The 19,959-nt window shown below is 41.3% G+C and overlaps 1 protein-coding gene and 1 long non-coding RNA gene across 2 annotated transcripts in view; both read right to left on the reverse strand.

Moving 5' to 3' along the window:
- LOC135365512 (uncharacterized) overlaps nt 1–19,959 on the reverse strand; it is a 214,727-nt gene that overhangs the window by 89,278 nt on the left and 105,490 nt on the right. The window lies entirely within an intron of this gene.
- On the reverse strand, nt 17,308–18,308 carry LOC135365475 (olfactory receptor 2W1). Its single transcript, XM_064597016.1, has one exon. The coding sequence runs from the start codon at nt 18,294–18,296 to the stop codon at nt 17,334–17,336; it is 963 nt and encodes a 320-aa protein (XP_064453086.1). The 5' UTR covers nt 18,297–18,308; the 3' UTR covers nt 17,308–17,333.

A 19,959-nucleotide genomic window follows, 5' to 3' on the forward strand; every position in this document is an offset into this window, starting at 1 on the left:
CTAAAATACCATTGGCAGTTTTCAAAGAGCTGGAACAAATAATCCTAAAATTTGTGTGGAACCAGAAAACTACACAGATTGCCAAGGGAATGTTGAAAAAGATAAACAAAGCTGGGGGCATCACGTTGCCTGATTTCAAGCTATATTACAAAGGAGTGATCACCAAGACAGCATGGTACTGGAAGTAAAAAAGACACAAAGACCAATGGAACAGAATAGAGAGCCCAGATATGGACCCTCAACTCTATGGTCAACCAATCTTTGAGAAATCAGAAAAAATAATCCAGTACTGGGAAAATTGGACGGCCATATACAGAAGAATGAAACCCGACCATTCTCTTACACCATACACAAAGATAAACTCACAATGGATGAAAGACCTCAATGTGAGAGAGGAATCAATAAAATCCTAGATGAGAACATAGGCAGTAACCTCTTCGACATAGGCCACAGCAACTTCTTTCAAGACACGTCTCCAAAGGCAAGGGAAACAAAAGTGAAAGTGAACTTTTGGGACTTCATCAAGATAAAAAGCTTCTGCAGAGCAAAGGAAACAGTCAACAAAACAAAGAGGCAACCCACAGAATGGGAGAAGATATTTGCAAATGACACTTACAGACAAAGGGCTGATATCCAAGATCTATAAAGAACTTCTCAAACTTAACACCCAAAAAACAAATAATCAAGTCAAAAAATGGGCAGAAGGATGTGAGGAGAAACGATGGCACAGGAGTAGGGGACCCTATTTGAACTGGTCCCCGGAATTGACCTGGATATCTACCAGACCATTCTGAGCACCCATGAAATCAGCCTGAGATGTAGAAAGATAGATCTGGATCTCTGCAAACAGAATATCACAGATGGTTGGTTTCAAGGAACCGGAGCAGAAGGAAACCTGGCTGTGGGGATCCTACACCACTGGTGAGCAATAGCTTCCCGCGCTTGAGACGGGACATAGGCTTGCAGACCGGTAGCGGGGGGGAAAGGACTTTACGGCACCACCCGGGACAGAAACCCAGAGCGGCAGGGTCCCACATGTGAACTGGGTGTGGCTGGCAGTTTTAGAAGCACAAAGGGCAGAGACGTGCCCCATCCTGGGGGCAGGACTAGGGGCGCTGCGGAGGGGCACACAACCCAGGATGCTGCACTTTATAACAGCACCTACAGAAACGGGGATAGTGTGGCCTGGAGAGCTCACTGAAGAACAGACTGTGATCTCTCTGCTCTGAGGCAGAGGGTTGGAAATGGTCTCTTCTGCTCAGACTCTTGGAAGAGACATGGAAAGCCACCAGAGAACAAATGCCCCAAACACTGGTTCCCACTGAGCTCATCCCCCACCACAGAGGGGCAGGGCAACTCTGCCCAAACAGGATTGCCTGAGTTACACTGAGGCAGGTCCTTCCCCCAGAGGACAGGCTGGGAGAACAAGAGGCCAGCAACCCTAAAGTACCTAGAAAACAGCTGCATCTTGCTTGCCTTCTGTCAATAATTTGGACTCTATACATTCCCTCATCCACCCATCAACAGAATGACTAGGAGGAGGAACATCCAAAATAGAAAAACTCAGAGATTATGACTTACACTGCAGATTTACAAATGGATGCAGATAAAACCAAGATGTCGGAGATGGAATTCAGGCTAGCAATTGTGAAGACAATGGCTAGAATGGAGAAATCAATTAATGGCAACATAGGGTCTCTAACAGCAGAAATGAAAGGTGAATTGGCAGAACTTAAAAATGCTATCAATGAGATCCAATCTAATCTGGATAATCTAACACATAGGGTAAGTGAGGCAGAAGAATGAATCAGTGACCTGGAAGACAAATTAATAGATAAAAAGGGAAAAGAGGAGGCCACGGAAAAACAACTCAGAATCCATGAAAATAGAATCAGAGAAATAAGTGACACCATGAAGCATTCCAATGTCAGAATTATTGGAATCCCAGAGGGAGTGGAGAGAGAGAGAGGACTAGAAGATATATTTGAGCAAATCGTAGCTGAGAACTTCCTTAATCTGGGGAATGAAACAAACATTCATGTCCTAGAGGCAGAGAGGACTGCTCCCAGATCAAGGAAAACACGCCAACACCCCGGCATGTAATAGTAAAACTCGCAAATATTAGAACAAAGGAAATCATCTTAAGGGCAGTTAGGGGGAAGAGATCCCTTACATACAGAGGGAGGAACATCAGAATAACGTCAGACCTATCCACAGACCTAGCAAGCCAGAAAGGCCTGGCAAGACATATTCAGGGTACTAAACAAGAATAACATGCAGCCAAGAGTTCTTTAGCCGGCGAGGCTGTCATTTAGAATGGATGGAGAGATGCAGAGCGTCCAAGACTGGCAGAAATTGAAAGAATATGTGACCACTAAGCCGGCCCTGCAAGAAATATTAAGGGGGGTTCTAAAAAAGAGAAAGATACCAAGACTGAACTACAACAGAAATTTACAGGGACAATCTATAAAAACAACACCTTCACAGGCAACATGATGACAATTAATTCATATCTTTCAATAATCACTCTCAACGTGAATGGCCTAAACTCTCCCATAAAACGGCACAGGGTTGCAGATTGGATAAAAAGACAGGACCCATCCATATGCTGTCTACAAGAGACTCATTTTGAACCTAAAGATACATCCAGACTGAAAGTGACGGGATGGAGATCCATCTTCCATGCCAGCGGACCTCAAAAGAAAGCTGGGGTAGTAATTCCTATATCTGACAAATTAGATTTTAAACTAAAGTCTGTAGTTAGAGACACAGAAGGACACTATATCATCCCTAAAGAGTCTATCCAACAAAAAGATCTAACAATTGTAAATATCTATGCCCCTAACATGGGCAGCCCCCAACACGGGCAGCCATTTAACCCACTGTAAAACCAAAATAAAGAGTCATATTGATAACAATACATTAATTGTAGGAGACCTCAATACTCCACTCTCAGCAATGGACAGATCATCTAAGCAGAAAATCAACAAGGAAACAAGAGCTTTGAATGATACACTGGACCAGATGGACCTCATAGATATTTACAGAAAATTCCACCCTAAAACAACAGAATACTCATTCTTCTCTAACGCACATGGAAATTTCTCCAGAATAGACCACATACTGGGTCACAAATCAGGTCTCAACCGATACCAAAAGATTGAGATTATTCCCTGCTTATTCTCAGACCACAATGCTCTAAAACTGGAACTCAATCACAAGAAAAAAAATTGGCAGAAATTCAAACACTTGGAAGCTAAAGACCACTCTGCTCAAGAATGTTTGGGTCAACCAAGAAATCAAAGAACTTAAACAATTCATGGAAATCAATGAGAACGAAAACACATCGGTCCAAAACCTATGGGATACTGCAAAGGCGCTCCTAAGGGGGAAATACATAGCCATCCAAGCCTCACTCAAAAAAATAGAAAAACCCTGAATTCACCAACTAACTTTACACCTTAAAGAACTAGAGAAAAAGCAACAAGTGATGCCTAAGCCACGCATTAGAAGAGAAATAATTAAAATTAGAGCAGAAACCAATGAATTAGAAACCAGAAACACAGTAGACCAGATCAACGAAACTAGAAGTTGGTTCTTTGAAAGACTTAATAAGATTGATAAACCACTGGCCAGACTTATCCAAAAGAAAAGAGAAAGGACCCCGAATTAATAAAATTATGAATGAAAGGGGAGAGATCACGACTAACACCAAGGAAATAGAAACAATTATTAGAAATTATTATCAACAACTCTATGCCAATAAACATGGCAATCTGGATGAAATGGAGGCCTTCCTGGAAATCTATAAGCTGCCAAGACTGAAACAGGAAGAAATTGACAACCTGAATAGGCCAATAACCAGTAACGAGATTGAAGCAGTGAGCAAAAACCTCCCAAAAAACAAGAGTCCAGGGCCTGATGGATTCCCTGGGGAATTCTACCAAACATTCAAAGAAGAAATAATACCTATTCTACTGAAGCTGTTTCAAAAAATAGAAACAGAAGGAAAACTTCCAAACTCATTATGAGGCCAGCATTACCTTAATCCCCAAACCAGGCAAAGACCCCATCAAAAAGGAGAATTTCAGACTGATATCCCTGATGAATATGGATTCCAAAATCCTCAAAAAAATCCTAGCTAATAGGATCCAACAATACATTAAAAGGATCATCCACCACGACCAAGTGGGATTTATCCTCGGGATGCAAGGGTGGTTCAACATTCGCAAAACACTCATGTGATAGAACACATTAATAAGAGGAGGGAGAAGAACCATATTGTCCTCTCAATTGATGCAGAGAAAGCATTTGACAAAATACAGCATCCTTTCCTGATTAAATCTCTTCACAGTATAGGGATAGGGATAGAGGGAACATTCCTCAAGTTCATAAAATCCATCTTTGAAAAACCCACAGCGAATATCATCCTAAATGGGGAAAAGCTGAGAGCCTTTCCCTTAAGATCAGGAACACGTCAAGGATGCCCACTCTCATCACTGTTGTTCAACATAGTACCAGAAGTCCTAGCAACAGCAATCACACAACAAAAAGAAATAAAATGTATTCAAATTGGCAAAGAAGAAGTCAAACTCTCTCTTTTCGCAGACGACATGATACTTTATGTGGAAAACCCAAAAGACTCCACCCCCCCAAATTACGAGAACTCATCCAGCAATTCAGTAATGTGGCAGGATACAAAATCAATGCACAGAAATCAGTTGCTCTCTTATACCCTAACAACACAACTGTAGAAAGAGAAATTAGAGAAATGATTCCATTTACAATAGCACCAAAAACCATTAGATACCTCGGAATAAACCTAACCAAAGAGGTAAAGGATCTATACTCTAGGAACTACAGAACACTCATGAAAGAAATTGAAGAAGACACAAAAAGATGGGAAAATATTCCATGCTCATGGATTGGAAGAATAAACATTGTTAAAACGTCTATGCTACCCAGAGCAATCTATACCTTCAATGCCATCCCGATCAAAACTCCAATGACATTTTTCAAAGTGCTGGAACAAACAATCCTAAAGTTTGTATGGAATCAGAAAAGACCCCGAATCACCAAGGAAATGTTGAAAAAGAAAAACAAAGTTGGAGGCATCACGTTGCCCAATTTCAAGCTATAGTACAAAGCAGTGATTACCAAGACAGCATGGTACTGGCACAAAAACACACATATAGACCAATGGAACAGAATAGAGAACGCAGATATGGACCCTCAACTCTATGGTCAAATAGTCTTTGACAAAGCAGGAAAAAACATGCAATGGAAAAAAGACAGTCTCTTCAATAAATCATGCTGGGAAAATTGGACAGCCACATGCAGTAGAATGAAAATCGACCATTCTCTAACACCCTACACAAAGATAAACTCAAAGTGCATAAAAGACCTCAATGTGACACAGGAATCCATCAAAATCCAAGACGAGAACATAGGCAGTAACCTCTTTGATATCGCCCACAGCAACTTCTTTCAAGATACATCTCCAAAAGCTAGTGAAAGAAAAGCAAAAATGAACTTTTGGGACTTCATCAAGATAAAAAGCTTCTGCACAGCAAAGGAAACAGTCAACAAAACAAAGAGGCAACCCACAGAATGGGACAAGATATTTGCAAATGACACTACAGATAAAGGGCTGGTATTCAAGATCTATAAAGATCTTCTCAAGCTCAACGCCCAAAAAACAAATAATCAAGTCAAAAAGTGGGCAGAAGGCATGAAAAGACACTTCTCTGAAGAAAACATACAAATGGCTAACAGACACATGAAAAAATGTTCGTCATCATTAGTCATCAGGGAAATTCAAATCAAAACCACATGGAGATACCATCTTACACCAGTTAGAATGGCAAAAATGGACAGGGACAGAAACAACAAATGTTGGAGAGGTTGTGGAGAAAGGGGAACCCTCTTACACTGCTAGTGGGAATGCAAGTTGGTGCAGCCACTTTAGAAAATAGTGTGGAGGTTCCTCAAGAAGTTAAAAATAGAGCTACCCTAGTGAGAGTAGGGAAAGATGGCGGAAGAGTAGGGGACCCTATTTCAACTGGTCCCCGGAATTGAGCTGGATATCTACCAGACCACTCTGAGCACCCACGAAACCAGCCTGAGATGTAAGAAGATCTGGATCTCTACAAACAGAATATCGCAGGCAGTTGGTTTTGAGGTATGAAGCGGGAGCCGTGATTCTGCGGGCAGATATCGGAGGATAAGCGGTGGCGGGAGGGTGCCTGGACGTGGGGATCCTACACCGCTGGTGAGTGACATCCTCGCACGCTGCGGACGGGGCACAGACTCGCAGACCGGTAGCAATCGGAAAGGACTTTAAGGCAGCCCCCGGGGTGGAAACCCCAAGCGGCAGAGTCGCGCGTGCGAACTGGGAGCGGCTGGCATTTTTAGAAGCACAAAGGGCAGAGAAGTGCCCCAACCTGGAGGCAGGACTGGGAGCACTGCGGAGGGGCACACAACCCAGGACGCTGAAGTTTATAGCAGCACAGACAGAAATGGAGACAGTGTGGCCTGGAGAGCTCACTGAAGAACAGACTGCAATCTCTCTGCTCTGAGGCAGAGGGTTGGAAATGGTCTCTTCTGCTCTGACTCGCAGAAGAGACGCGGAAAGCCACCAGAGAAAGGCGCCAGAGAACAAAAGCGCCAAAGACTGATTCCCACTGGGCCCATCCCCCACCACAGGGGCGCAAGGCAACTCCGCCCAAACAGGGTTGCCTGAGTAACAGCTTGGCAGGCCCCTCCCCCAGAAGACAGCCTGGGAAAACAAGAGGCCAGCAACCCTAAGGTCCCAAGAAAACAGGTGCATCTTGCTTGGATTCTGGTCAATAATTTGGACTCTATACATTCCCTCAAACACCCATCAACAGAATGACTAGGAGGAGGAGCCCCCAAAACAGAAAAGACTCAGAGATTATGACTTATGCTGCAGATTTACAAATGGAGGCAGATATAACCAAGATGTCGGAGATGGAATTCAGGCTAGCAATTGTGAAGACAATGGCTAGAATGGAGAAATCAATTAATGGCAACATAGAGTCTCTAAGGGCAGAAATGAAAGGTGAATTGGCAGAACTTAAAAATGCTATCAATGAGATCCAATCCAATCTAGATAATCTAACAGCTAGGGTAACTGAGACAGAAGAGAGAATAAGCGATCTGGAAGACACTATAATAGATAAAAAGGGAAAAGAGGAGGCCAGGGAAAAACAACTCAGAATCCATGAAAATAGAGTCAGAGAAATGAGTGACACCATGAGGCGTTCCAATGTCAGAATAATTGAAATCCCAGAGGGAGTGGAGAGAAAGAGAGGACTAGATGTATTTGAGCAAATCATAGCTGAGAACTTCCCTAATCTGGGGAATGAAACAAATATTCAAGTCCTAGAAGCAGAGAGGACCCCTCCTAAGACCAAGGAAAACAGGCCAACACCCCGGCATGTAAGAGTAAAACTTTCAAATCTTAGAACCAAGGAAACCATCTTAAGGGGAGTTAGGGGGAAGAGATTCCTTATGTACAGAGGGAGGAACATCAGAATAACGTCAGACCTATCCACAGAGACCTGGCAAGCCAGAAAGGCCTGGCAAAACATATTCAGGGTACTAAATGAGAAGAACACGCAGCCAAGAATACTTTATCCGGCAAGGCTTAAATTTAGAATGGACGGAGAGATGCAGAGCTTCCAGGACTGGCAGAAGTTGAAAGAATATGTGACCACTAAGCCGGCCCTGCAAGAAATATTAAGGGGGGTTCTATAAAAGGAGGAAGATCCCAAGAGTGAACTACAACAGAAACTTACAGGGACAATCTATAAAAACAACATCTTCACAGGCAACATGATGACAATTAATTCATATCTTTCAATAATCACTCTCAACGTGAATGGCCTAAACTCTCCAATAAAACGGCACAGGGTTGCAGATTGGATAAAAAGACAGGACCCATCCATATGCTGTCTACAAGAGACTCATTTTGAACCTAAAGATACATCCAGACTGAAAGGGAAGGGATGGAGATCCATCTTCCATGCCAGCGGACCTCAAAAGAAAGCTGGGGTAGCAATTCTTATATCAGACAAATTAGATTTTAAACTAAAGTCTGTAGTCAGAGACACAGAAGGACACTATATCATTCCTAAAGGGTCTATCCAACAAGAAGATCTAACAATTGTAAATATCTATGCCCCCAACATGGGAGCCGCCATCTACATAAGCCAACTGTTAACCAAAATAAAGAGTCATATTGATAACAATACATTAATTGTAGGAGACCTCAATACTCCACTCTCAGCAATGGACAGATCATCTAAGCAGAAAATCAACAAGGAAACAAGAGCTTTGAATGATACATTGGACCAGATGGACCTCATAGATATTTACAGAACATTCCACCCTAAAACAACAGAATACTCATTCTTCTCGAGCACACATGGGACATTCTCCAGAATAAACCATATACTGGGTCACAAATCAGGTCTCAACCAATACCAAAAGATTGAGATTATTCCCTGCATATTCTCAGACCACAATGCTCTAAAACTGGAACTCAATCACAAGAAAAAAATTGGCAGAAATCCAAACACTTGGAAGCTAAAGACCACTCTGCTCAAGAATGTTTGGGTCAACCAAGAAATCAAAGAAGAACTTAAACAATTCATGGAAATCAATGAGAACGAAAACACGTCGGTCCAAAACCTATGGGATACTGCAAAGGCGGTCCTAAGGGGGAAATACATAGCCATCCAAGCCTCACTCAAAAAAAATAGAAAAATCCCAAATTCACCAACTAACTTTACAACTTAAAGAACTAGAGAAAAAGCAACAAACGATGCCTAAGCCACGCATTAGAAGAGAAATAATTAAAATTAGAGCAGAAATCAATGAATTAGAAACCAGAAACACAGTAGATCAGATCAATGAAACTAGGGTTCTTTGAAAGACTTAATAAGATTGATAAACCACTGGCCAGACTTATCCAAAAGAAGAGAGAAAGGACCCGAATTAATAAAATTATGAATGAAAGGGGAGAGATCACGACTAACACCAAGGAAATAGAAACAATTATTAGAAATTATTATCAACAACTCTATGCCAATAAACATGGCAATCTGGATGAAATGGAGGCCTTCCTGGAAATCTATAAGCTGCCAAGACTGAAACAGGAAGAAATTGACAACCTGAATAGGCCAATAACCAGTAACGAGAATGAAGCAGTGATCGAAAACCTCCCAAAAAACAAGAGTCCAGGGCCTGATGGATTCCCTGGGGAATTCTACCAAACATTCAAAGAAGAAATAATACCTATTCTACTGAAGCTGTTTCAAAAAATAGAAACAGAAGGAAAACTTCCAAACTCATTCTATGAGGCCAGCATTACCTTAATCACAAAACCAGGCAAAGACACCATCAAAAAGGAGAATTTCAGACCGATATCCCTGATGAATATGGATTCCAAAATCCTCAGCAAAATCCTAGCTAATAGGATCCAACAATACATTAAAAGGATCATCCACCACGACCAAGTGGGATTTATCCCCGGAATGCAAGTGTGCTTCAACATTCGCAAATCAATCAATGTGATAGAACACATTAATAAGAGGAGGGAGAAGAACCATAGGGTCCTCTCAATTGATGCAGAAAAAGCATTTGACAAAATACAGCATCCTTTCCTGATTAAAACTCTACAGAGTATAGGAATAGAGGGAACATTCCTCAAGCTCATAAAATCCATCTACGAAAAACCCACAGCGAATATCATCCTAAATGGGGAAAAGCTGAGAGCCTTTCCCTTAAGATCAGGAACACGTCAAGGATGCCCACTCTCACCACTGTTGTTCAACATAGTACTAGAAGTCCTAGCAACAACAATCACACAACAAAAAGAAATAAAAGGTATTCAAGTTGGCAAAGAAGAAGTCAAACTCTCTCTTTTCGCAGATGACATGATACTTTATGTGGAAAACCCAAAAGACTCCACTCCCAAATTACTAGAACTCATCCAGCAATTCAGTAATGTGGCAGGATACAAACTCAAAGCACAGAAATCAGTTGCTTTCTTATACGCTAACAATGCAACTATAGAAAGAGAAATTAGAGAAATGATTCCATTTACAATAGCACCAAAAACCATAAGATACCTCGGAATAAACCTAACCAAAGAGGTAAAAGATCTATACTCTAGGAACTACAGAACACTCATGAAAGAAATTGAAGAAGACACAAAAAGATGGAAAAATATTCCATGCTCACGGATCGAAAGAATAAACATTGTTAAAATGTCTATGCTACCCAGAGCAATCTATACCTTCAATGCCATCCCGATCAAAATTCCAATGACATTTTTCAAAGTGCTGGAACAAACAATCCTAAAATTTGTATGGAATCAAAAAAGACCCTGAATCGCCAAGGAGATGTTGAAAAAGAAAAACAAAGCTGGAGGCATCACGTTGCCCAATTTCAAGCTATATTACAAAGGAGTGATTACCAAGACAGCATGGTACTGGCACAAAAACAGACATACATGGGCGCCTGGGTGGCTCAGTTGGTTAAGCAACTGCCTTCGACTCAGGTCATGATCCTGGAGTCCCTGGATCGAGTCCTGCATTGGGCTCCCTGCTCAGCAAGGAGCTTGCTTCTCCCTCTGACCCTCCCCCCCTCATGTGCTCTCTCTCTCTCTCATTCTCTCTGTCTCAAATAAATATATAAAATCTTTAAAAACAAAACAAAACAAAAACAGACATACAGACCAATGGAACAGAATAGAGAACCCAGATATGGACCCTCAACTCTATGGTCAAATAATCTTTGACAAAGCAGGAAAAAACATGCAATGGAAAAAAGACACTCTCTTCAGTAAATGGTGCTAGGAAAATTGGACAGCCATATGCAGAAGAATGAAACTTGACCATTCTCTAACACCATTCACAAAGATAAACTCAAAATGCATGAAAGACCTCAATGTGAGACAGGAATCCATCCAAATCCTAGAGGAGAACATAGGCAGTAACCTCTCTGACATCGGCCACAGCAACTTCTTTCAAGATACATCTCCAAAAGCTAGTGAAAGAAAAGCAAAAATGAACTTTTGGGACTTCATCAAGATAAAAAGCTTCTGCACAGCAAAGGAAACAGTCAACAAAACAAAGTCGCAACCCACAGAATGGGAGAAGATATTTGCAAATGACACTACAGACAAAGGGCTGGTATCCAAGATCTATAAAGAACTTCTCAAACTCAACACCCAAAAAACAAGTAATCAAGTCAAAAAGTGGGCAGAAGGCATGAAAAGACACTTCTCTGAAGAAAACATACAAATGGCTAACAGACACATGAAAAAATGTTCATCATCATTAGCCATCAGGGAAATCCAAATCAAAACCACATTGAGATACCACCTTATACCAGTTAGAATGGCAAAAATGGACAGGGAAAGAAACAACAAATGTTGGAGAGGTTGTGGAGAAAGGGGAACTGTTGGTGGGAATGCAAGTTGGTACAGCCACTTTGGAAAACAGTGTGGAGGTGCCTCAAAAATTTAAAAATAGAGCTACCCAGTGACCCAGCAATTGGACTCCTGGGTATTTACCCCAAAGACACAGATGTAGTGAAAAGAAGGGCCATATGCACCCCAATGTTCATAGCAGCAATGTCCGCAATAGCCAAACTGTGGAAAGAGCCGAGATACCCTTCAACAGATGAATGGATAAAAATGATGTGGTCCATATATGCAATGGAATATTACTCAGCCATCAGAAAAGATGAATACCCAACTTTTACATCAACATGGATGGGACTGGAGGAGATTATGCTAAGTGAAATAAGTCAAGCAGAGAAAGTCAATTATCATATGGTTTCCCTTATTTGTGGAATATAAGGAATAACATGGAGGACATTAGGAGTAGGAAGGGAAAAATGGGCGGGGGGAATTGGAGGGAGAGATGAACCATGAGAGACTATGGACCTGAGAAACAAACAGGGTTTTAGAGGGGAGGGGGGAGGGGGGATTGGTTAGCCCGGTGATGGGTATTAAGGAGGGCACGTACTGCATGGAGCACTGGGTGTTATACGAAAACAATGGATCGTGGATCACTACATCAAAAACTAATGATGTATTGTATGGTGACTAACATAACATAATAAAATTAAAAAAAAAAAAAATAGAGCTACCCTATGTCCCAGGAATTGCACTACTAGGTATTTACCACAAAGATACAGATGTAGTGAAAAGAGGGGGCACATGCACTCCAATATTCATAGCAGCAATGTTCACAACAGCCAAACTGCGGAAGGAGCCAAGATGCCCTTCAACAGAAAAATGGATAAAGAAGATGTGGTACGTATGTAGAATGGAATATTGCTCAGCCATCAGAAAGGAAGAATACCCATCATTTGCATCAACATGGATGGAATTGGAGGGAATTATGCCTAGTGAAATAAGTCAAGCAGAAAAAGACAATTATCATATGGTTTCACTCATATGCGGAACATAAGGAATAAGGCAGAGGACAATTGGGGGGAGGGAGAGAAACCGGAGGGGGGAGAAATCAGAGAGGGAGACAAACCATGAGAGACTCTGGACTCCATGAAACAAACTGAGGGTTTTAGAGGGGAAGGGGGCTGGAGGGATGGGGTAGCCAGGTGATGGGTATTAAGGAGGGCACAAGTTGTAATAAGCACTGGGTGTTATACACAACTAAGGAATCATTGAACACTACTAAATAAATAAATAATAAATAAATAAATAAATACCATGTTCTAAATGGTAGGTCAGACACAGAGATAAGCCCACAGAAATTATGCATTTAATAGTCTCCCACTAATCTTGCAGGATCCTAGTGAATATTAAATATATACTGAAATGCTGATAGCTGATGTATTCATATTATGTTCAATCCTCTGAAAAACCAAGCGTATTACAAGAAAAGTATATATGTATGTGTGTGTGTATCACTCAGAATATATTTTCTAAATTCAATTAAATATAATTTTAATTACTTTTTAACAAAAAAAAGTAATTATTGATTGGTAGGTATTTATTGCCATTTAATTAAATGTTTTATCATTGTTTCTGGAGATTTTCTCTGATCCTTTATTGCCTTTGTCATTTTTTGGTCTCTCCTTTGCACTCAGAGTCCCCTTTAATATTTTTTGCAGGGCTAGTTTAGTGGTCACAAACTCCTTTAGTTTTGGTTTGCTGGGAAACTCTCCTATTCTGAATGATAGCCTTGCTGAGTAGACTTTTCTTAGTGGAAGATTTTTTCCCATTTGGCATTCTTTTTAGTATTTTTTTTTATTAGTTTCAGAGGTAGAATTCAGTGATTCATCAGTTGCATATAACACCCAGTGTTCATTACATCAAGTGCCCTCCTTAATGCCCATCACCCAGTTCCCCATCGCCCAACCCACTTCCCATCCAGCATTCTGAATATGTCATGCCACTCCATCTGTCTTGCCAATTATCAGTTGAGAAATCCCCAGCTACTATTATGGGTTTTCCCTTGTCTGTTAAGTTCTTTTGTTTGCTGTTTTCAAGATTTTTTCTTTATCACTATATTTTGTGCATTTGATTAGAATATGTCTTTGTGTTGGCCTGCTTTTGTTGATTTTGATGGAAGTTCTCTGTGCCTCCTGGATTTGAATATCTGTTTCTTTCCCCAGATTAGAGAGGTTTTCCACTATTATGTCTTGAAATAAATTTTCTGCTTCCCTTTGTCTCTCTTCTCCTGGGTCTCCTATAATATGAATATTATTACATTTGTTGGAGTCACTGAGTTCCCTAAGTCTATTGTCATCATCTGTAATTCTTCTTTCTCTCCTTTGTTCAGCTTCATTAATTTCCAGTATTTTATCTTCTGTATCACTCCTTCGTTTTCCTCTTCCTTCCAGAGTGCTGTTCATTTCATCAAGCCTGTTTCCAATCTAGTTTATTGCATTCTTCATCTTTGATTGATTCTTTTTTAACTCTTTTATGTCTGTGGTAAGGGTCTCCCCAATGTCTTCCATTTTTTTCTCAAGCCCAGTGTGTATCCTTATGATTGCAGCTTTAAATTCTCCATCAAGCATGTGACTTATATCTGTTTCACTTAGAATCCGGCCGTGACCTTATCTTGTTCTTTCATTTGGTATAAATTCCTGTCTTGGCGTTTTATCTGTCTCTGCTTTCTTTGGTGTGTTAGAAAAGCCAGTTGTGTCTCTTCCTCCCCAAAGTAATGGCCTTATGAAGAAGAGGTCAGGTAGTGCCTAGGGTCTGGGGCTTCAGGGAGGGTCTCCAGTGTGTGCTGCCTGTGCTCCACCACTGTGTTTTGGCTGCTCTGTCCTTCATGCCAGTCATCTGCAGAGGCTCTCCTTGCCTGCTATTGGCAGTATTTGGACCCTGGCCTGAATGTGGTCTGCTTTTGAAATGAGACCTGATACCAACTCCACCAGAACTGATGTCCTGTGGAATTCTCTGTTCTGGAGATGTGTTGTGGGCAGAAGGCTTTGCTGGTCTTCTGGGGGAGGGGGCCTGCCACGCTGGGGCTGAGGCATCCTTGACTGAGAAGGGCCATCCCCCCAGAGCACAGGGCGTGGGGTTTGGTGAGGTAAGTTAGGCAGCCAGTGTGGGTGCTGCCCTGCTTCCCACAGGTGACTCTGTGTTTATGCTGAGGGCTGGGGGAAGGAAGTGGCACTCGCCAGGTCCTTTGTTCCTGGAGAGGCATATCCTGAATTCTGCCTCTCAGGGAAGCACCCCTAGAATAGAGAATTATCTCCCCACTGTGTGCCCCAGATGATTTTCAGATTGCCATTTCCCTGCTGTCTGCACCCAGCTTATTTGACTGCCTTCTCTCCAGGAGCAGAACACTGCCCTCTTGGCTCTATCCCAGCCAAGCCTGCTGACCTTTAAAACTCCAGGCTTTAGAGACATGGTGTGCACAGAGGCCTTGGCTGATCTCAGGGGGAGGGGCCCACCACACTGGGACTGGGGTGAGCTTGTGGGATAAGGGCAGTCTTGCCAGAGTGCGGTGGGGGCGGGGGAGCGCAGGGGGCTGGTGGCTGGTGTAAGCAAGTGGGGCAGCCAGTGTCAGCACTGTGCTGCCTCCTGCAGATGGCTCTGTGTTTACGGGAGGTGTGGGGGAGGGGCGTGGCGCTGGTCAGCTCCCCTAATCCCAGAGTGGTGTCTCTGAATATTACCTCCCAGAGCAGAGCGAATCATCTCCCCACTGTGCCGCGGGAGTTTTTCAGACTACTTTTATCCCTGCCCTCTTCCCCAGGGTTGTCTGTCTGCCTTCTCTTCTTGCGCAGCACAGTGCCCTCAGGGCTCTATCTCAGCCAAGCCCATCCACCTTCAAAACTTCAGGCTTTAAGCCCCAGTGGTTGCAAGAACTCATGAACATTAGCCCTTCTCATTTTCCAAGCTATCCTTGGATAGCTATCCTTGTGCATTCCCCTGTGCTCCTCTCTCTCTTGCCCGTCACCATGACCAGGGCTCTCTGCCCTCTCCAGCACCCATGATCTGTTTCTCCCCCAAGTCATTCTCCACACTTCCTACCTTCCTTGATGTGGCCTTGCTCTCCCTCTAGTTGTGGAGTTTGTTCTCTCAGTCTGCAGGTAGATTTCTGAGGTATTTAGGTTGATGTGATAGTTACATAGCCGTGTTCATGAGACAAGGGGGAGGTAGAGTCCTCCTACTATGCTGCCATCTTCGATTCCTCTCTAATACTCAACTTAAACTTAAGATAACACAGATTTAGAAATATGAAGTGATTTTTTTCCTGGGTAAATTGAGATTCAAATTATGTTCCTCTAGGTCCCAGTCTAATGCATTGTTTTCTATATTAACCCTTTTATATGTCTTCACGAATACTGATGCTGTGCTTGAATGTTGATGTGAGACATCAGTCTGAAAAATAACCTCTCTTGAAAGAGAAAATTAGATTTAATTATTATTATTACTTATTATTATCACTTTTTCTTTTTTTTTTAATTTTATTATGTTATGTTAGTCACCATAAAATACATCATTAGTTTTTGATGTGGTGATCCATGATCCACTGTTTTCATATAACACCCAGTGTTCCATGCAGTACATGCCCTCCTTAATACCCATCACCAGGCTAACCAAAGTCATATATTGTCCCACCAGTGTGAGGTCAGGCTGACAGGCTTATAGAAGTACCCATTATTTTATAGAAGCTCAATATATTTGAAGGATTTATTGTAAGTTAACATATTGGTCTGAGTAAATACACTTATTTCAGATGAATAAGTAGGAGATTATTTAAAATGTTGGTGTAGGGCGCCTGGGTGGCTCAGTCAGTTAAGCGTCTGCCTTCGGCTCAGGTCATGATCCCGGGGTTCTGGGATCAAGTCCCACATCGGGCTCCTTGCTCTGTGGGGAGCCTGCTTCTCCCTCTCCTCCCTGCTTGTGCTCTCACTATCTCTGTCTCTCTCTCTCAAATAAATAAAATATAAATAAATAAATAAATAAATAAATAATAGTTGGTGTAATTTGCAACCCTAATGCAGAAAAAATTAAAGTCAAAGAAAAAATAGAACTAGACATACACATAAAAACAAACAATTATAGGTATAAAAGGTAATGTTTTCCTCAGTGTACATTGTTAGTATAGTATTGGCAGACTTACTGAAATCAGCAAATGACTTACTATATCTCCTAACATTATTAGTTGTAGATTCTTGCCAAGAGTAAGAAGAATCCTTCCAAATACAAGAGTAATGGGCATGGTGGCTAGACTGTGTTCACCAGGGCCACAGAACTTATATTCTCCCTGTGGTCATTTTTGTGGGCTGGTGAACACTTTCTGAAGGCAACTGTGAAGGAGAAATTGTGTGGATGGAAGGCCACTGACAATATGCTACATCACATTCAATATATATTATGTGAAGCATCTCTGTGTTGTTCTGAGTGGGAAAGTAAAAATTATCCAGTGACTCCCCCTCTTCACACCTCAAGAATTATGAAGTGACAGAGTGTGTCATGCTAAGTGAACTAAGTTAGTCAGGAAAGACAAATACTATGTGACTTCACTCATGTGGATTTTGGAAACAAAACAGATGAACAAACAAACAAAAGAGACAAACAAAAAATAGACAATTAAATATAGAGAAAAAACTAGTGGTTGCCAGAGGAGAGGAGGGTGGTGGATGGGTAAAAAGTACCCTTATCATGTTGAACATTGATAAATGTACAGAATTGCTGAATCATTATATTGTACACCTGAAACTAATATAACACTGTGTCAATTACATCTGAATGAAAAAAATAAAGACAATTAGAAAACATATTTCGTTGCCTTATCCAGGCTAATATTTTGCTATGACACCTGGTTCCTCTTCAATTTTGTAGATTCATGGTCAACTCTCACCAGCTTCCTCAGTGAATTCTTCATGTCCTTATTCCGTAGGGTATAAATGAGAGGGTTGAGACTTGGAGTGATGATTGTGTAAAAGAGGGTGAGGAACTTGCCCTGGTCTTGGGAGGCACTGTTGCCTGGTTGTAGGTACATGTAGATAATAGTTCCATAGAAGATGGACACAACAGTGAGATGAGATCCACAGGTATTAATTGCTTTGTGCTGGCCTGCTTTTGACTTTATTCTCAGCACAGCTTTGGCGATGTAGCCATAGGATATAAGAATAAGGCTGAGGGGTGTAAGGACAATGACAATGCCTAAAGCAAAAACAGACATTTCAACTGTTGTGGTGTCTATACAAGCTATTTTGACCATAGCTGGCAACTCACACAAGAAATGGTCCAGAAGGTTGTTTCCACATCGAGGCAAATTCAGGGTGAGTGTACATAGTACTACAGAATTGGCCAAACTAATGCTCCAGACTGTGATTGCCATCTTGAGACAGAGATGTGGGTTCATGATTACCAAATAATGCAAGGGCTTACAGATAGCTATGAAACGATCATAGGACATAACAGCAAGGAGGAGGCACTCAGTGGACCCCAACCACATATAAACGTAGAGTTGAGTGACACAGCCCACATAGCTGATGGTCTTGTCAGGTCCCCACAAGTTAACCAGCATTTGAGGGATGATGCTAGTCGTGAAGCATAGGTCCAGGAAAGATAAATTCCTGAGGAAAAAATACATTGGCGTGTGCAGATGGGGATCCAGGAGAGATGCAAGGATGATGGCTGTATTACCCACCCATGTAATGAAGTAGAAGATAGTGACAACTCCTGATAGGACCATCTCCAGTTTGGGATGGCCAGAGAAACCAAGCAGAACAAAACCGTGTAGAGAAGTGTAATTGCTTTTGTCCATAGTCCTTTAGTGACCAAGTCCTAGAATGAGAAGAATAGAAGGAGGTGAAGGAGGATGGGGATGAAGAGGAAGAGGAGCAGGAGGAATAAGAAGAAGAGAAGGAGGAGGAGAAGAAATCTGTCAATACAATCTATATAATTAAATGCGGAATTTAAAAAGGGAAATACTTTATGTTAATACTTAAAAATAATGGGTAAAAGTAAATATTAGAGCCAAGTAATCTGGTCTTTGTTTTAGATCCTTTTATGGATCTAAATTTATGTTTAATATTATATTTTTATCTAGGTGAGCTTGGCAAGGTTACTCTTAAAGTCAAGTTCTGAAATTTCTCACATTTAAGTTTGGAAGTTTGGAATAGATCTGGTTCTAAAGTGATGTGACCCTCCGATTCTGTACAAATCTTTTGGCTTGATATAGTGAACACACTCTTTTACTTGGTCAGCAAATTCACCTATGAAATGTAATTATTTTGTGGATGTCAGAACGAGGAAAAGAATGTTCCTCCTTTTTCATATCTTAGTGAGTAGCACTGTTGATATCCCAGTTTCTTATGTAGGAGATATGGCATTTATCTTTGGCACCGTTATCTCTCTCATCCTGGTACCTAACTTATCACCCAAACTGGTAAGTTTGAAAGCAAATTACATGTTAACTGTCCTCGCACTTTTAAAAAGCTTCCACAATCTCTACCCTAATCCAAACCACTATCGTCTCTTCTCTAGATTCTGGCAACTATCTTCATTCCTTATCCTGACTTTTTAAATTCTTTTAAAAAAAATTTTCATAGTTTAAAAAATATTAGTGAAAATACAGTGTAATATTCATTTCGGGTGTAGAATTTAGTGATTCAATCTTCCATAAAACACCCAGTGCTCATCAGAAATGCCTTCCTTAATCCCCATCACCTATTCAACCTATCCCCCTACCCACCTCCCTGCTGGTAACCATCAGTCTGTTCTCTTGACTTCCCTCTCTGTTTTTTTGTTTATCATGTTCATTTGTCTTTTGTTTCTTAAATTCCACATATGAATAAAATGATATGGTATTTGTCTTTCTCTGACTGACTTATTTTGCTTAGGATAATACTCTCTAGCTCCATCCATGTCATTGCAAATATATATACCACATCTTCTTTATCCTTTCACTAATTGATGGGCATTTAGTTTGTTTCCAAAATTTGGCTATCATTGATAATGCTGCTATCAACACCAGGGTGCATGTATTCCTTCATATTAGTGTTTTTGTATCTCTCTGGTAAACGCCTAGTAGTGCAAAATAGAAAACCCAGAGATAACCCACAACTACAGTGTCAATTAACCTCCAACAAAACAGGAAAGAATATCCAATGGAAACAAGAGAGTGTCTTCAACAACTGGTGTTGGGAGAACTGGACAGCAACATGCAAAAGAATGAAACTGGACCCGTTTCTTACATCAGACACAAAAATAAATTCAATACGGATCAAAGACCTAACTATGAGTCAGGAAACCATTAAAATCCTGGAGGAGAACACAGGCAGTAACCTCTTTGACATCGGCCATAGCATCTTCTTACTAGATGCGTCTCCCATGGCGAGGGAAACAAGAGCAAAAATAAACTATTGAGACGCCATCAAGATGAAAGGTTTCTGCATGGTGAAGGACACAATGAAGAAAATTAAAAA

The sequence above is a fragment of the Mirounga angustirostris genome, unplaced genomic scaffold (assembly GCF_029215605.1).
Source record: "Mirounga angustirostris isolate CCGP_5_RB_7025 unplaced genomic scaffold, mMirAng1.0.hap1 SCAF_8, whole genome shotgun sequence".
NCBI lineage: Eukaryota > Metazoa > Chordata > Mammalia > Carnivora > Phocidae > Mirounga > Mirounga angustirostris.

Bases quoted from the DNA above. Each gene is read 5' to 3' on its own strand.
- LOC135365475 (XM_064597016.1), bottom strand. From the start codon at position 18,296: ATGGACAAAAGCAATTACACTTCTCTACACGGTTTTGTTCTGCTTGGT.